At 42.5% G+C, this 17,674-nt stretch overlaps 1 protein-coding gene across 3 annotated transcripts in view; it reads left to right on the top strand.

Moving 5' to 3' along the window:
* Window positions 1–17,674, top strand: part of HLCS (holocarboxylase synthetase) — a 121,433-nt gene that overhangs the window by 95,414 nt on the left and 8,345 nt on the right. For all 3 annotated transcript variants that reach the window (XM_053936740.1, XM_053936739.1, XM_053936741.1), the window contains exons 7-9: window positions 11,339–11,406; window positions 12,469–12,629; window positions 16,617–16,731. In XM_053936740.1, the coding sequence (XP_053792715.1) occupies window positions 11,339–11,406; window positions 12,469–12,629; window positions 16,617–16,731 (344 nt within the window). The remainder of the gene's footprint in view (window positions 1–11,338; window positions 11,407–12,468; window positions 12,630–16,616; window positions 16,732–17,674) is intronic.

Here is a 17,674-nt window from a genome sequence, read left to right as displayed (position 1 = left end):
TATATTAATATATTATATATATTTTAATATATATAATATATATAATATATATTATATATTATATAATATATATAATATATAATATATATTATATTACATATTATATTTATATATTATATATTATATATATGTATATATTATATATTTTTTATTTATATATTTATATATATATAAATATATATATTATATCTATATATTATATATATTAATAAAATTTCTCAGGGTTCCACCTCTACTTTTCATTAGAGAAGGATTAAAAATTTGATATTTTGTCTGTGGCAGCTTTTTGATTAAATTCTGGATTTATTGACGAGGAAGGACCGGAGTCCTTTGATTGCTTTTGCACAGCAAAATTTTAATAATCCTTTTTTTTTTTTCTTTTTTTTTTTTTTTTTTTTCCCCCAAGATTTCATGCATCACCATTCTTAATGGAAATAAAGGCACGCAAGTGAAATAATTGTGCTTTACCTGCCAATTTACGAAGCCACAATTGGGAAAAATTTAGGAAGATTTGATTGAATGCCAAGTAATGTGTCCAACAACCACCTTAGCCGTGATGTTTGTACCATACACGCCCCAAAAAATCAGAATATGCACCAGCATTTAGAGCTTTTAAGACCTTCTGTGCGTATTTTTCAATTAAATGGTGAGAGATGAGAATTTGGAAATTGAGGCTTTTTACCGAGGGGGAACTGAGGTAATGGAGAAATTCGCCTGAATTTTTAGTTAATTGTCTTTAAATAGATTTTTTTTTTCAGAAATTGGGTTAAACTAATTGGCAGGACCACAAGAAATGGCGGTGTGAAATCGTGCTTGTTTTAGTGTAGGAAAACTGTCGTGTGTGCCTTCAGACAGAGGAGAATAATTTAAATTATTTCTCAGTTACCACTGGATTAGGAAAACTGGGAATTTGCTGCATCCAGAACCTAAATTTTGAGCACAGTGGATGTTGCAGGCAGAAAATAAAAGAAATTAAAGCAAAATAATGGGAAAAAATCAAAGTATAAATTACTCCCATGATTTTAAATATTGATTAAACTTTTAATCATAATAAGATAAAGGAAAAAATATTAATTTAAATACGGAAAATAATTTTTATTGCTAATTTTTTTAGGTCTTTCACAGTCCCTTTCTGTGATTTTAAGTATTGATGAAACCTTTAATAATAATAGGATAAAGGAAAAATATTCATTTAAATAAGGAAAATAATTTTTATTGCTAATTTTTTTAGGTCTTTTACAGTCCCTTCTGTGATTTTAAGTATTGATGAAACTTTTAATATTAATAAGATAAAGAAAAAATTAAGTAAGGAAAATAATTGTTATTACTGATTTTTTAGGTCTTTCACAGTTCCTTCTGCAATTTTAAGTATTGATGAAACCTTTATTAATAATAAGATAAAGGAAAAAATATGAATTTAAATAAGGAAAATAATTTTTATTGCTAATTTTTTTAGGTCTTTCACAGTTCCTTCTGTGATTTTATGTATTGATGAAACTTTTAATATTAATAAGATAAAGAAAAAATTAAGTAAGGAAAATAATTGTTATTACTGATTTTTTAGGTCTTTCACAGTCCCTTCTGCGATTTTATGTATTGATGAAACCTTTAATAATAATAAGATAAAGGAAAAAATATTAATTTAAATAAGGGGAAAAATGTTATTACTGATTTTTTAGGTCTTTCACAGTTCCTTCTGTGATTTTAAATATTGATGAACCTTTTAATAAGATAAAGGAAAAAAAAATTAATTTAGATAAGGAAAGTAGTTGCTATTACTAATTTTTTAGGTCTTTCACAGTTCCTTAATGAGGAATGGAATTTTTTTGTTGTTGAAATATTTTAATTTTTCCCACTTTGCAAGGCTCTGGGCAGGATCCTTGGAGGGCACCTCACGCAATTCATTATTTGTGCTCGTTTTAATTGCCATGGTAAATCCAGTGTCCTCGGTGCTGCATTCCCCCTGCTGGAGTGGCTGTTTGGGAATAACTTCACCACTCCTCTGCTCAAACACGGCAGCTCTTTCACACCCTCTGTGATTTCAGCCAGGAAATGAAGTGATGTCTTCATCAACTGCAGAGAAATGTTCGTAAGGAAATGTAATCACCCGGACAAGAAACTGGCCAGAATATCACATTAAAATCTCTGTGTGAGCAGAAAGTTCTCACTTGGCTTTTTTTTTTTTTTTTTTACCTGAGGGGGAGCTAAGGAATAAGGAATAATAAGGAATTTTGTATAAATTCACCTCACAATGGGTGACTTTTGAGATCCTCATGTTTGTGATGCCTCACGCTGTGAATTAGTGAATCCAAAGCTGATTTAAAAGAGATTGGTCATTTTGCTGAAATGATTTGTGCTCTGCCTTGTTTTGAGGTTTTCCTCTGAAAGTGACCAAATTTGAGCATTCTGAAAGCATCGAACAACCGTGGGATGGGTTGGGCTGGGAGGGACCTTTAAAAGTCATCCAGTGCCACCCCTGCCAGTGATGCCTCAGGTTTTGGCTTTTCTATGTTTCACATTCTGTGCTGCTTTAGTGTGAGGGTCTGAGCTTCATATTATGGGATGGTGAGCTCTGTTCACAGAGCAGGGAGACAAAACAATTCCTTCTCCAATTCCTGGGCACCAAGGACAAATGATCCAAAGCTCAGGCCCAGGAGCACAAACAGCGTGGGCTGGAGAGAGAAAAACAAGCAGGATGGGAGTGCCTGGGCTAAAGCTGGAATGGGACAATGAACTGCAAGGTGCAAATGGAGCAGAGCTGATCCCAGTGAGAGCCCCCGGGAGCGCTCGTGCATTTTGGGACCATTTTGGTTCCTCTTGGCTGCAGCCCTGGCTGGGCTCTGGTGCTGCCCAAGGTGGATCCATGGAGGAGATCCTTGGAATAAATCCCTGCTTTATTCTTTAGCTCTGTCCAGCCTCTGCTCTCTGCATCACCATGGGCAGGGACACCTCCCACTGTCCCAGGCTGCTCCAAGCCCCAGTGTCCAACCTGGCCTTGGGCACTGCCAGGGATCCAGGGGCAGCCACAGCTGCTCTGGGAATTCTATTCCAGGGCCTGCCCACTCTCACAGGGAGGAAATTTTTCTTAATTATCTGATCTAAACCTGTAATTTTTCACTTTGAAGCCATTCCCTGTGTCCTGTCCCTGCATCCCCTGGAAATTGTCTCTCTCCAGCTTTCCTGGGGCTCCTCCAGGCCCTGCAAGGCCACCCTGAGCTCAGCCCAAAGCTTCTCCTGTGCAGGTGAACAATGCCAGCTGTGCCAGCCTTTCCTCCCAGCAGAGCTGCTCCAGCCCTCTGCTCATCCTGGAGCCTCCTCTGGGCTCTCTGCAGCAGCTCCAGCTCCTCCCTGGGCTGGGACAGGGCTGGGGCAGCTCTGCAGGTGGGCTCTCACCTCTGGGGGCACAGGGGCACAATCCCCCCCTCACTGTGGGGTTCTGGTCCAGCTCTCACCCCCAAATCCTTCTCCCGGGGCTGCTCCTTCTGCTCATCCCAGCCTGGGTTGATCCCATGGGTTGCACCATCCCAGGGCCAACACCTCACACTTGGTTTTGTTGAACCTTTTGAGGTTCCCAGGCCCCAGTCCCGAGGCTGTCACTGAACTGGGATGAAATCCGTGCTGGAAGTGGCACCACCACAGCCTGCCCTGGGCTGGGTGTTCCCAGTTTTTTTCCCTGCAGGTCTTGGGTTGCAAATGCAAGATGTGGCTGGGCTCTGTATTCCATTGCCATCTGTTCGAGGTGGGGTTCTCTCTGCTGGGTTTGACCTCACACAAGAAGGGCTGGATCTGGCTTTGATCAATGTGTTTATAAATTTGATTTTAGCCTGAAGATTCTACTCTTGCCATGTTATGATAAATATATTTCACTGCATTCTGGTAAATCTTCTGTTTCTTTAATCTTGGCACTGGAGTTTTATTCCTAATGAAATCTGTTTCATTCCCATTTGTCCCATGCTCACTTTTGGCTTCAGGCAGCTTTTTCGAGAAAGGTTATAAATTGAAAAGATTGCTTACTAGATGGGAAAAAATGAAATAAATTGTTCAAAACAGGACAAGTTTTTGCTTTTCAAATTAAAAATTGAAAGAAACTCTTAAACTCTCCTCACATCTCCCCTGGAAACGCCCTCCTTTACTGTAACTTTGTGGTCTTGATGATATTCACAGAGAAGCTGATTTACTGAATAAAGAGGTTCTTTAAGTTTGCAGTTTTGGAACATGACCAGTGTGTCTGAACCCAGGTCTCAAATTTTACTGGCATTTTGTTGGCAAACTAAATTTTTTGGAGTCCTTTCTTATTTGGGTATGTTTCCTGACACCTCTGCCTGTATGGTACCGTGGTTTAAAATTCTCTTTTTCTTTCCCTTTTTCAAGAGGAAAAGCCTATAAACATAGACAAAGGACTAATTATAAAATAGCAGGTATAAAAATAGGCCAGCTGAAAAATGCAAGGGGAAAAAAAAGAGCATTTCATGGTTCTGTGAGTTCATAGAGTTCTGTGCAGCAGGCCCTGATTCTCAAAGCAATTCCACCTGCAAAGCATGAACCATTCCCAATTCATAATACCACAATTTAAATCAAGCATGAGCACATGGGTGGTAAAAAAGAAGTGATTTCGTTTTCCCTTCTCTCCCCTGGCATCTTTTGCTGTTGCTTCCCCTTTGCCAACAGCAGCTTTCATTTATGGAGAGCTGAAAAACATCTCAGGTGGCTTTGCCCTGCTCCCAGCCCTCCTCCATCCTGCATTTTCCCTGGAACTGAATTGCTGTTATTGCCCTGCTCAAGGATTTACCCAGCCAGCCAAAGGATCTGGGAGCTCCTCACCCACGTCATTCATTCAGGAGAATATTCCTTGCTGGAAGTGCCCTGTCTAGTTCAGGACAAACTTCTTTTTGTAGCATTTCTTGAGGTAACAAGGAACCAGCTGTGCAAGGTTGCAGTGCTTTTTTAGCTTTCCCCGTGGCTGGGATATTGTAATCCCTTTAATGCTTCTTCTCACTGGTGCAGGACTTTGGTGTATCCAAGGAGTTCAAGGAGAATTTGACACTAAATGGCCCTTTCTGTGCTAACTTTGCTGTGGGGGAACGCACTAGAAAGTGAAAGGAGCGATGAATTTTTGCACTAGAACAGAAGAGTGCATTCATGCCACGAGGTATTCTGGTAAATGTTTTTTCTTGCTGGATTTAGGCAGAGTTTTAAGGGAGACTTCTGTCATTTAAATCAGCCTGGGTTGGATTAACAGCTGAGGTGTTCTCCTTGTCTCACCTGGGGGAGGCAATCTTCTGGGAGCACCTGGTGGTGTGTAAAATGCCTCATGGAAAGTGGAGGATGGAGAAATGTAAATATTTAGGCTTGTAAGAGAGTGTGCAAATGGCTTTAGGATCCTGCCTGGGACACGGGGTCCCAGTGACCACCACTGGGGCTAAATCACTGATTTAATAGTTACAATGGCTGATTTCTGACTGATTTCAACCAAACCTAAATGTCTGCTGGAAACACCAGAGAAGCCAAGTTCCTGTACATTTCTGGAGTCAGGAACCACTCAGAATCCCTGAAGGTTTCTAGTCCAACCTCCTTCTTTTAAGCAGGGTCAACAGTGAATTCTGACCAGCTTGATAAAGGCTTTTTCCAGTCAGAGCTGGAAAAGCTCCACATCCTATTCCAGAGTTTAGTTATCCCCACAGCTCAGCGTTACTCACAAACTGGCTGCATGTGTGTGCCATTTCCTCCTGAATTCCCTCCTTTCCTTCACCTCCTATTAAACTTATTAGGATATTAAATAGGACAAGCCTTGGAGAACCCCCTGAGGATGTGCAGTTGTATCCAGCCCACAGCTGGAGCACAAACCAGGATTTTTCAGTCCCACAGTCCAGACCCTTTCTGCTCAAGGCTTGACTTGGATACAGGGATGTTTGAAAGAACAGCTTGGAGATGTTTTCCCTCTTCATCTGGGACTACCCTGATGTCCTTGACCTGGAGGGTGGGAGAGCTGGATGTGCCCTCAACACTCTCAGATCCATCCCATCTGCTCCCACTGACTTGATTGAGCCAAGATTTCCCAAGAGATTTATGAGATCAGTTCTTTTCTGCTGCTGGTGTTTCCTCTTCTCCCTGAACTCTGTGTAAAGTCCTTGGAAGACTTTGTTGGTGAAGACCTGGGCAAAGAATTCCTGGAGTAGCTCAGCCTTAGGTGTATCCACTGTGTTTTAGCCTCAGTCAGCTGAGACCCCACATTTTCCTTTTTTTTTTTTTTTTTTTTTTTAATCACATCCCTTTATTATTGATAATAATTAACTGATTTAAACTTCACATTCCAGTAGAAGTTCTTGTTGCCATTTTTTTCCCCAGTCTCTAATATAATTGAGCTTTCCATTCTCTGGATCACATTTCTGCATTTCTCCTTTGTTGTATTCTTCCTTGCTTCCATCTTTTCTGGACCTTCTTTACACTCTTGGATTCCCTTTTTTAAGCCAGAGTCTGTTCGTGTCCTTATTTTCCTCAGGATTGTGACAGGGTTATTTTGGGGGAGATTTGTCAAGACCAGATCTTTTGAGCTCCTTTGTCCTTCAGAGATGTCACCCATAAGATCCCATCTACCAGGTACCCAAATAAACTGAATGCAGGGTTTGTTCAGCCTCAAAACTTTCCCACATCTCCTGATTTGGTGGCTTTTAGCAGATTCCCAGCAGGGTGTCATTCACAGAAACTGCTGCTTTGGGGTCAATAATAACATGTATTTTATATTTGATAGATTCATAGAATGGTTTGGGTTGGAAGGGACATCAAGGATTGCCCAATTTCACCCCCTGCCATGGGCAGGGACATCTTCCACTGTTCCAGGCTGCTCCAACCTGGCCTTGGGCACTGCCAGGAATCCAGAGCTGCTCTGGGAATTCTTTCCAGGCCCTCCCCACCCTCACAGGGAAAGATTTTTTCCCAATATCTAATCCAAACCTACTCTCATTCATAATGTCTTCTCCTCTTAACTGTGGCCCACCAGCCTAAATAATTCTGGAATTCATTGATTTGACTACAATTGAAAGGGTTTGGGTTTTTTGGTTTTTTGGGTTCTTTTTTTGGTTGGTTGGTTGGTTTTTTTTTTTTTGTTTTGTTTTGGTTTTTTTTTTTTGTGTTGCTTTTACAAAACTCTCCAACCAACCTCTTTGAGAGTGAGATTTTCAGGCAAGGAACTTGAAGGGAAGGGACAAATCTGCCCATAACTCTTGTGCCCAGGTATTTTAACATCTGGAATGCACTGCTGGCTGTGGTAATGCCTCTGCAATACTGTAACACAGCAGGATGCTTTAATGAGAGTTTCAACCTTAAGCCCACAACATCAATGAAATTTATAGCTGTTAACATTAGTCAAACGTAGTTTTGGGGGTTTCAGTTCCCATTTTATGTTCATGGAGGATGAAAAGTCGTTGTGTTGGCGGGCCAGAGTTCTCCTTACACTTGGAATTTCTGTAAAATAATTAAATATTGTTTATTACTCTTAGTATGCACTACAGGCTGGGGAGGAGGGTATTTGTATAAAAAGCTGTGCTAGAACCTCTCTCTTACTATTTCAGCTGCTTTAATATTCTTGAATGCCAAAAGTGCCTTGCTCACATTTTGGAAAATACCACAAAAATGTTCAAAAAAAAAAAAAAAGAAAAATTTACATAAAATTCCAGTATCATCTTCTGTGATCATATAGATGTCATGTGATATTCCTCCTGATGGGTAAATTTATTTTCATGTTGCCATAATCTTATATCTCATTCTGGTTTTTGGAATTAATACCCAGAGCATGGTGGTTAAAGAGCACCAAAAAAAAAAAAAATAAAAGAAGATAATTTCTTGAAGGAAAAAATTTTGGGGGGGGGAGAATGTGGTGAGCACTGTGATTAAGCCACTCTGCAGAAAAACGAAATTGTTAAGTCTGCAACTGATTAAGTTGAAAGAGAAGAAGGGAAGTCAATATGTAAAAAAGTGCACGTACAGTTAATCTTTCTGGTAAGGAAAATCCAAGTTGTTTCTCCCAGAAAAGAAAAAAAAAAAACCCCACCAAACTAACAAGCACACACCATGTACAGAGCTCTGAAGCTGGGGGAAGGCAGGCAGGAGGCTCTGTGGAGATTTTTATTATCATTGCCTCCATGCTAATTCCAGCACAATCTCAGGAAGTAGTAAAAAAATCAATCTGTGTGTCTCTTGGTGTATCAGTCTGGGAATTAACAGCTTCCCCATGTTGTGTCCTTCAAAGAATTTCTTTGTGACCCTTGAAGGTCCAGCCTCAGTCTCTCCATGTAGTGAGTTGTTACCTGCTGCCAAGTCTCCAAGAGCTGCATCATCTGCTCTCCTAATTGTATCTCTTTGGTGCAGAAGCCTGTGTTTTGCATTCCTAATTAGCTTTTTCCTGCTCTGTTTATTTTCCTCCCCTCATGGCAGCACATGATTTTTATTTTTTCATTATTTAAAACCAGATACATGAATGGAGAAACAACAGAAATCCGTGTGTTTCGACCAAGCGTGTCATTTCTTCCCAGCTGTGTTTCCAAGTTTAAACTGGACTTTTATGTTGCAAAAGCATGGATTGGTGTTGTAATCAAGCTGCTCCCAGAAGTCAGGGATGAAACCTCCTGAGCTTTGGGGGATCTTCCCCCTGAGGGGCTGGAGCGTGTCCAGGGAAGAGAAGGATCTGGAAAACACATCCTGGGAGGAGCAGCTGAGGGAGCTGGGGGTGCTCAGCCTGGAGAAGAGGAGGCTCAGGGGGAGCTCATTGCAGGAAGGGCAGTAAGGGAAGGTTGGTGAAAGTGAAAGGAGGAGAGGAAATGGCCTCAAATGGCACCAGGGGAGGCTCAGGTTGGAGACTGGGAAAGAAAATTTCCCTGGCAGAGTGGTCAGGCCTTGGGATGAGCTGCCCAGGGAGGTTTGGAGTCACTGGAATTGTCCCAGAGGAGTCTGGATGTGGCCCCTGGGGACAGGGTTTGGGGTGATGCTGGTGGGGCTGGATGATCCTGGAGGGCCCTTCCAGCCTTGATGATTCAGGGATTTGGTGCCAAGAGGTAAAATTTACTGCTAAAGGTGGTAGATAGCTGTGCCTGCTCTCAGCATGGGATCCACGGTGTCCAAAGGTGTGTTTCATGGAAGGTGACTGGCAAAGAGATTTTCTGGCTGTTGGCCTTTGGTGGCATCTCCATGACTCGGGAATAACGTGGGAAAACATCGTGGGGCCTGGTCCAGCCCCTGCTGGTTTGTGTGTCCCTGCCTATGGCAGGGGGGTGCAACTGGATGATCTTTAAGGTCCCTTCCAACCCCAAACCATTCCAGGATTCTGTGATTTGTAATTAGCAAAGGCATTTTTGATCCAGACTTCGCTTGGGCCTTCCAATAACCTCATCACCATGAAAGCAGAACCACAGAATTCACAGAATCCCAGAATCACTGGGTTGGAAAAGACCTTCAAGAGCATCGAGTCCAGCCCAGCCCCAACACCTCAGCTCAACCCTGGCACCCAGTGCCACATCCAGGCTTTGTTAAACACACCCAGGGATGGTGACTGCACCACCTCCCCGGGCAGCCACTCCACAACTTTATCACCTTGCTGTAAAAAAACATTTTCCTAACATCCAGCCTAAACTGAGTTAGGCATTTGAAAGATACTCTGAAATCTCTGGGTTTCTTGCATTTTGGTGCTGCCACAGCCCCGGGAGTTGCTGATGTCCCATTTCTCAGCGTGTGGAGCAGGAGCAAGGGATGGTTCCTCATCTCAGCACGAAGACGTGGTGTCTGCGGGACACTCACAGCTCGTCCTTGCTGCTCCTGCACTTCCTCAATTGCAGGGCTTGAAACAGCTCCCAAACCCATCTGAAACTCAGGGGAAATTGTTGGTTTTCTCAGCTTTTACGGAGATGGGGCAACTGAGAGGTGTTTAAAAAGATTTTATTCTATTATGAGTCTGGAATAGTGGCATACAAGAGATGTAAAGCTCAACGCCATTCCATCAGAAGCCAGCCTGTTCCTTAATTACAATACTTTATAAACATTTTTCAACTTACTAACCTTCACCACACAATACTACTATTACTTCTAACACAAATTATCTATGTTTTTCCCTTACATAGCCTTACTACAATACATCTTTCACAGTTCTACTTCTCTAAAATATCTAATCATTTTACAAAAGCACATTTTAAACCTTATTTACGCCTTTTCTGTATTTACATACAAATATACAACACTATTCTCTAAAATATCTAATCATTTTACCAAAGCATATTTTAAACCTTATTTACACCTTATCTCAGTATTTACATACAAATCTACAACACTATATAAACTTCCTGTGGAATTTTAGAAATTCTTTACGAATCCATTTCTCACAGGAAATCTTTGTGAATGGTACTTTTTTCTGTGATTTGAGCTGCCCGTACCCCCAAGACAAGATTGCTTTTGTAGGAATGAACAACATCATGTTTGTGCCAGTGGGAGAAGCAGATCTGTGGGCTAGACATCACTTTTTGGGCTTACCTCACAGGCAACATCTTGAATATGTTTTATCTCTGAAATAACTCTTCCTGAAAACGTGAAATGGAGGAGGATCACGGTACAGTTGAGATCTGTTTAAAAGTGGCTTGAACAAAGTTCTCACAGTAGGATTTTTTCTTCTTTTCTTTTCTTTTTTTTTTTTTTTTTTATTTTAAGTGTAGCATTGACTCATTTGGTGGTGTTAAAGTGCACTTTCTACTTATCCCCAGAGGAAAGTTAGTATTCTTTTAAGTGAAACTATTTTAAAAGCAGAACACAAGCCTAAAATAAGCCAGTGTTCTCTAGAGCTCTCAGAAGGTGTAGATTTATTTACTGTAGTTAAATCATAATTAGTTCTCAGGGGATAGTGTATCTTTTAAACTGCTTTATTGCCACCATATTGGTTTTCTAAATAATCAGAAACTGCTGCTCTTATATTTTGTAGTATGAACAAAAATTCGCTGTAAGTAGAAACAAATGTTTGGAATTGCTGGTTGTCACTTGCTGAAGATAGGGACACCAAAAAAAATGAGCACTTGAGGAAGAAGTGAAGAAATACAAAACCTGTGTTATCAGAACTTAAATGAACTATAGCTCTGACTTATTTCAGCCTAGCAGATAAAATAATGTTTTACATTCTCCTTTTTCAGCCAATCATTTTTTAATATTCTAATGGGTTTGGATCAGGACTAAATGTTAACTGAAAAAAATGGTGTTGCAACGTTAACATAAAATATTACCTGATATTTAAGCCTTGATTTTCATGAATGTAGCTTAGTGTTGCAGCTGATAAGCATGTGGGGTTTTTGGTTTTTTCCCTAATTGGCAGGTTAATGTTCCAGTTGCCTGAGGAGATGGGTTTAATAGCAGTGGCTGTTCGACAAACACAAGGGAAAGGTGAGTAAATTTCCTTATTTTACTCATAAATGTGTATTAAATACACAAAATGGGACATTTTAAGTTGCATCATGAGCATTTTTCATAATGTAATCCATAGAATAAGCCTGTCCTCTTCTCCTCCTGCTCAAACCGTGGATTCAAACTGAAAACCCAAAAGTTAATAAGAGACCAAAGTAAACATTTTTCAGGATGTTTGGTGGCTTTTGCAGAAATGATTTAGTGGTCTCCTGGTTCCTGCCAAGAAAGTTTCGCCAGTCAAGAAAGCTGCCATCACTACACTCAGTGTAACACAAGTCAGAGCTCCAGATGAAAACTGAAACTGGGTTAACTGGAACAGGGCTGGGGCTTGACTTGCTCTGAGATTGAGTCTGAAGGACCTGCCTGAGCAGATAAATGTAAGCAAGTCGTGTTTCCTGCCCAGGAAAAAATGCTGGCACTTCTTTAAAAGCCACATTTATCCTGCTGGAAGAGCAGAGTGTGTGGCCCAAGAAGCTTTTCTGAGCACAAATCCATGAGAAGATGATTCCCTGTGCAGGGTGCTTCAGAGTTTGGGTGCACACAGAGCATTTTCAGAAATGCTGCTCCACTTGAACAAAGCAAGATCTTCTGAAGTGTGTCTGTTAGCAGAGACCAGGAAAATCCTGGAAGCAGGGGATTTAGGACATGCTGGGAAATTGAGCAGCAGCTTGTACTTCAGAACCTCAGAATAGAATTATAGAAGGGCCTGAGCTGGAAGGGACCTTGAAGATCATCTTGTTCCACCCCCTGCCACACCTTCCACAAAACCAGGTTCTCAGAGCCCCATCCAACCTGGCCTTGAACACTTACAGGGATGGGAATATTAAAAAATTACATTTTTTTAAGAAAAAGCTTTGCAGTTTAACCCTTTTTTTCTTTCAAAATTAGTTTGGGAACTCCAGTAAAAGGAACTTTTGGTACATTCTTGGATGGATGCCTTTGAATCTTTCTCTTTAGTTGTTACCTACATTCACAAAGTGATCTTTTTCATAAATGTTCTTTCCTTGAGTTGAAGTTCCCCTTTTTCCTCTCCCTGCCCAGGTCGTGGTGGAAACGTTTGGCTCAGTCCCGTGGGCTGTGCCCTGTCCACTCTGCACATCTCCATCCCTCTTCATTCCAACCTGGGCCAGAGAATTCCCTTTGTCCAGCACCTGGCGTCCTTGGCAGTGGCAGAGGCAGTCAGATCCATACCAGGATATGAGGTATGTCCTTCCAATTCATCTCAAAAATCCTGGTCCCATTTCCATTAAATTCAGGTTTTAGCTGTGTCTTTTCTCTGTAGAATGGCTGAATGCACAATCCAGTTCTTCAGCACTAAGAAGAATCTAAACATTCCTAATGTTTGATTGTTGATATGTTTGAAGAAATCCAATATCCAGAGGATGAATATTCTTTTACAGAGCTGATCAAATGCACTACACTTATTTCACTCCTAATCTTATGAAACTTAAGCCTCAGTCCTCAGCAGTAAAGAAAAAGTCAATTTTGTTTGCCCAACAATGGAGCTGATTTGTTTTGATTTTGAAGGAGAATAAGGAGGAGGGAAAAATGAATAAAACTGACAAATCCTTCTCTGCTTTTTTGCTGGTGCTGTTTCAGTGGTCACTTTATCCCTTTTAAAGGATTTTTCCAACCCTTGTTTAAGGTTGAAAACTGATTTCTAAAGCAAGAACTGAGGAGAATTGCTCTCGAGAGGGAATCAAGTGTCCTGTCATCAGTATTAAAATGAAGAACCAGTCTTCTTTATCACCTCATATATCTCCTTTTTAATGTTACCATTTCCTAATATTTGCTAACTATAAAACTTTGGTATTTTACAGAAGTAGTTAACTAAAGCATATGTTTCCTATATTACAGAAAATCAATGACTTATACACATTTACACATGAACTTTATTATAGTGGCACCCAGTAGCTTTGCTGGAGTTTAGGGTCTGTCAGCCTTTCTATTAAAACCTTCTAAATTCAGTGCTTCATAACCTGACTGGAAAAACAAAATGCTCCAGGCTAAAATTTGCAATATAAAATATTTGGCTGGAGTGGATAATTTGACCACTTAAAAACGAAGGGACAAGAGTTAGTTTTGTAAAATATGGGGATGACTGGGGAAGGAGCTGATTTACAAATGGAGGTGGTTTTGCTCCTGTGTGCCTGCCCTGATGCACTGTGGCACTTTTTAATTTTATTCCGTTCAAGAGGGAAAAGGTGACTGAAGTTCCAAATATTGATGTAAAAAATGTGGATCACTAATGTGTGTACTGTACTGAGCATTTGGACAGTAAAGAGCTTTCTGTGACCAGGACAGATCTGCTGAACCTGAGGGGACATCAGCCCTTGGCAGGGGAGCAAAACAGAGTTAAGGGTTTAGAATCAAATATGTTACAGCAAGAAAATTTAAAAGCTTATCAAAAACTCAGTGCTTGAATTTCCCCTTTGGACTCAAGTCCTGCGAGGCTTTTCTTTTATGTCCCTGTCATGCCAACTGCAGCAGCCACAAACACTGGGATGATTTACAGAGTCATGGAATCATGGAATGAGTTGGGTTAGAAGGGATCTGAAAGATGATCCCATGGCAGGGACACCTCCCACTGTGCCAGGCTGCTCCAAGCCCCAGTGTCCAACCTGGCCTTGGGCACTGCCAGGGATCCAGGGGCAGCCCCAGCTGCTCTGGGAATTCTATTCCAGGGCCTCCCCACCCTCCTAGGGAAGGATTTTTTCCCAACATCCCACCTAAACCTGTAATTTTTCACTTTGAGGGCATTCCCTGGGTCCTGACCCTGCATCCCCTGGAAATTGTCTCTCTCCAGCTTTCCTGGGGCTCCTCCAGGCCCTGCAAGGCCACCCTGAGCTCAGCCCAAAGCTTCCCCTGTGCAGGTGAACAATGCCAGCTGTGCCAGCCTTTCCTCCCAGCAGAGCTGCTCCAGCCCTCTGCTCATCCTGGAGCCTCCTCTGGGCTGGTTCCCAAAGGTCCATGCCTCAGTTTATCAGCCTCTCATGGCTTTCAGGATGGCCACAATTACTGGCTCTGCTGAACCAGCAGCAACCGAGGCCTTTGCTGTGGGTCCTGCCAGAGCAGACCTGAGGGCTCGGTTGGAAATTCCCTTGTCAGATGTTAATGCTGAGGAGGCAAATGGCCTTTAAATCAAGAGGTTGCTTTGCTCTCCCGTTCTGAGAACAGCAGAGTGTCTCTCTAGCGAGGGAGGACAGGAACATGCTCCATTTCCAGCGTGTTTGGTGACGTTTTGTGTGGCACCTGCTGAACCCACTCGGTGGCAAAGCCATGAGAACACCCAGCTGCCTCAGCCGCTCTTGCTGCTTGTTGTCACTTCAGGCACAGAGCTACTGTCTGCTGTCCTACAGGTGTGTGTTTCCCCCTTTGGCAGCCCTTTTATCCCTGGCAGCACCATTTCACTGTGTCATACCTCCCCTGTCTCCAGAGTCCCCTAAAAACCTTTCCCCAGCGCGAGGAGCCGAGTTCTTTCCCATAACGAATAGGAGCTGGTGATACTTTCCCTCAGAGTGCTTTGATAGCAGAATCAGGTAGTATTTCCTGTCAGTGGACGTGTCATGGACTCCTCCCTGGCCTTTAAATCTGTCAGGAAAGTAGACACGGACCCAGGTGCAGCTTTCACACATCCTGTAAAGGGATTTCATCCCCTACAATAGGAGGGAATGCGACTCTTGTAGGCCTGGAGCACCTCCCATAATTTGCCCCCGGGGATGCAGCAGTCACGGGCACTGTTTCAAACTGCAGGAAGCACATTTGCTTTCTTTTTGTGTTTAAGTAGCCAGTGCAAAGTTCAGCTCAGCCCTGTGGTTTCAACAAAAGCTGCTCTGTGGGGCTGGGACGTTGTCACACAGCTCAGTTTGTGTTTCCAGCCCCGCGGTGCTGCCGAGAGCAGGGATAGCTTTGGGATGTTTCTGAAGTATTTATGTGGTTGGGAACTGGGATTTCTGCTGTCTGCTGAGTTTCCTTTCCGAAATTCAGGATGTCACTGTCTCTTTGGCTGCTACTGATGCCTTGGGAAGGCTGAGCTAGAGCAGAGGCTGGACAGAGCTAAAGAACAAAGCAGGGATTTATGGAAAGGATCTCCTCCATGGATCCACCTTGGGCAGCACCAGAGCCCAGCCAGGGCTGCAGCCAAGAGGAACCAAAATGGTCCCAAAATGCACGAGCGCTCCCGGGGGCTCTCACTGGGATCAGCTCTGCTCCATTTGCACCTTGCAGTTCATTGTCCCATTCCAGCTTTAGCCCAGGCACTCCCATCCTGCTTGTTTTTCTCTCTCCAGCCCACGCTGTTTGTGCTCCTGGGCCTGAGCTTTGGATCATTTGTCCTTGGTGCCCAGCTGGAGCAGGAATTGTTTTGTCTCCCTGCTCTGTGAACAGAGCTCACTATCCCATAATATGAAGCTCAGACCCACACACTAAAGCAGCACAGAATCTGAAACATAGAAAAGCTCAAACCTGAGGCATCAGTTCCTCAGGCAGGGTCACATTTTCTGTAGCATTTGTGGAGCCCTTCAGTAGGTTCTCATTATGAGGAGCAGCTGACAGCAGCACTTTGGGTGTGGCAAAGAGGTAGAGAAAATTCTCCCCCTGTGCTCCCCCAGGTGAGAGCCCACCTGCAGAGCTGCCCCAGCCCTGTCCCAGCCCAGGGAGGAGCTGGAGCTGCTGCAGAGAGCCCAGAGGAGGCTCCAGGATGAGCAGAGGGCTGAAGCAGCTCTGCTGGCAGGAAAGGCTGGCACAGCTGGCATTGTTCACCTGCACAGGAGAAGCTTTGGGCTGAGCTCAGGGTGGCCTTGCAGGGCCTGGAGGAGCCCCAGGAAAGCTGGAGAGAGACAATTTCCAGGGGATGCAGGGACAGGAGCCAGGGAATGGCCTCAAAGTGAAAAATTACAGGTTTAGGTGGGATGTTGGGAAAAAATCCTTCCCTAGGAGGGTGGGGAGGCCCTGGAATAGAATTCCCAGAGCAGCTGGGGCTGCCCCTGGATCCCTGGCAGTGCCCAAGGCCAGGTTGGACACTGGGGCTGGAGCAGCCTGGGACAGTGGGAGGTGTCTCTGCCATGGCAGGGCTGGCACTGGATGGGCTTTAAGGTCCTTCCAACCCAAACCATTCCATGATTCTCTACAGACTATGGAGTGATGGATGAGCCATAAATGTCTCTGAATGTCTGGTTTTGTTTCTTTAGGACATTGAGCTGCGAGTTAAGTGGCCAAATGATATTTACTACAGTGATCTGATGAAGATTGGTGGAGTTCTGGTAAACTCAACACTCATTGAAACAACATTTCATATTCTCATTGGTAAATGTCTATTTTGAAGCTTTCCTTTGCTGCTTTTTTTTTTGAATGATTTTGTTATCAGTGTCTGTATCAGTAAAAATGGCAACGACGAGAACAAATAATGACAGCAGGCATAAAGAAATAAAGCACAACATTAGATTCAGAGGAAGCACAAAAAGTAAATGTTTTCATTCTTCTTAATAATTCCATATGCTTGACAAGTCCAACATAAATGCAAGCATCTGGATTGGTGTAGTAGAGTTCAAAGGAAGAGCATTACATGGGAGAGGGAAGTTGTCCTCCTTGATTTATTGCAAAACCAGTGGAATATACTGAAAACTCCATCCTTTTTTCCCAATTTATGGATTTTTTGGAACATGACAAAGAGTTAAATGAAGAACATGCCTTTTAAATCAGAAGAAGAGCTACGTACACAGAGTAATGTTTTCATTTTTTTAATTATTGAGATGTTTTTATCATCTCTAGTCCGATAATCATCCTGCTGTTTGATAAGGAAGTTTTCCCCTAAGCTTCCCAGATCTGCTTAGAAACCTGCCAGATTCTGGTTCAAAAATTAATGGGCCCTGCTGTGTCTGAAAAACTGAAAGAAAATTCCTTAGCAAGTCTAAAAGGGTAAAGAAAAAGATGATATTTGCTGTTTGAATGTGGGCACATTCAAATGTGTGCACGAGTGAAGTATCCTGCAAAGATGGAGTGCTCATGATGTTGCTTCTGTCAAAGTTCTGTGATTTTAGAGGTGCAAGCAAGAAAAGAATTGAAGAAGTCACCTCTTTCTGTGAAACACGCCCAGACGTGACATTTTCTGTTCAATTTTATACCTTCATTTTGTAAATAATCGACTCGAACAGAATGGAAATTGCACAGAAACTTAAGAAATCTCTCTGTGCCCCATCAACCATTTACAGCTTCCGTGTTTTCCTACAGCCTGCTTCACACAAGGAAA

This window comes from Vidua chalybeata, chromosome 2, assembly GCF_026979565.1.
Source record: "Vidua chalybeata isolate OUT-0048 chromosome 2, bVidCha1 merged haplotype, whole genome shotgun sequence".
NCBI classification, from domain to species: domain Eukaryota; kingdom Metazoa; phylum Chordata; class Aves; order Passeriformes; family Viduidae; genus Vidua; species Vidua chalybeata.
This window is presented reverse-complemented; position numbering and strand designations above follow the sequence as displayed.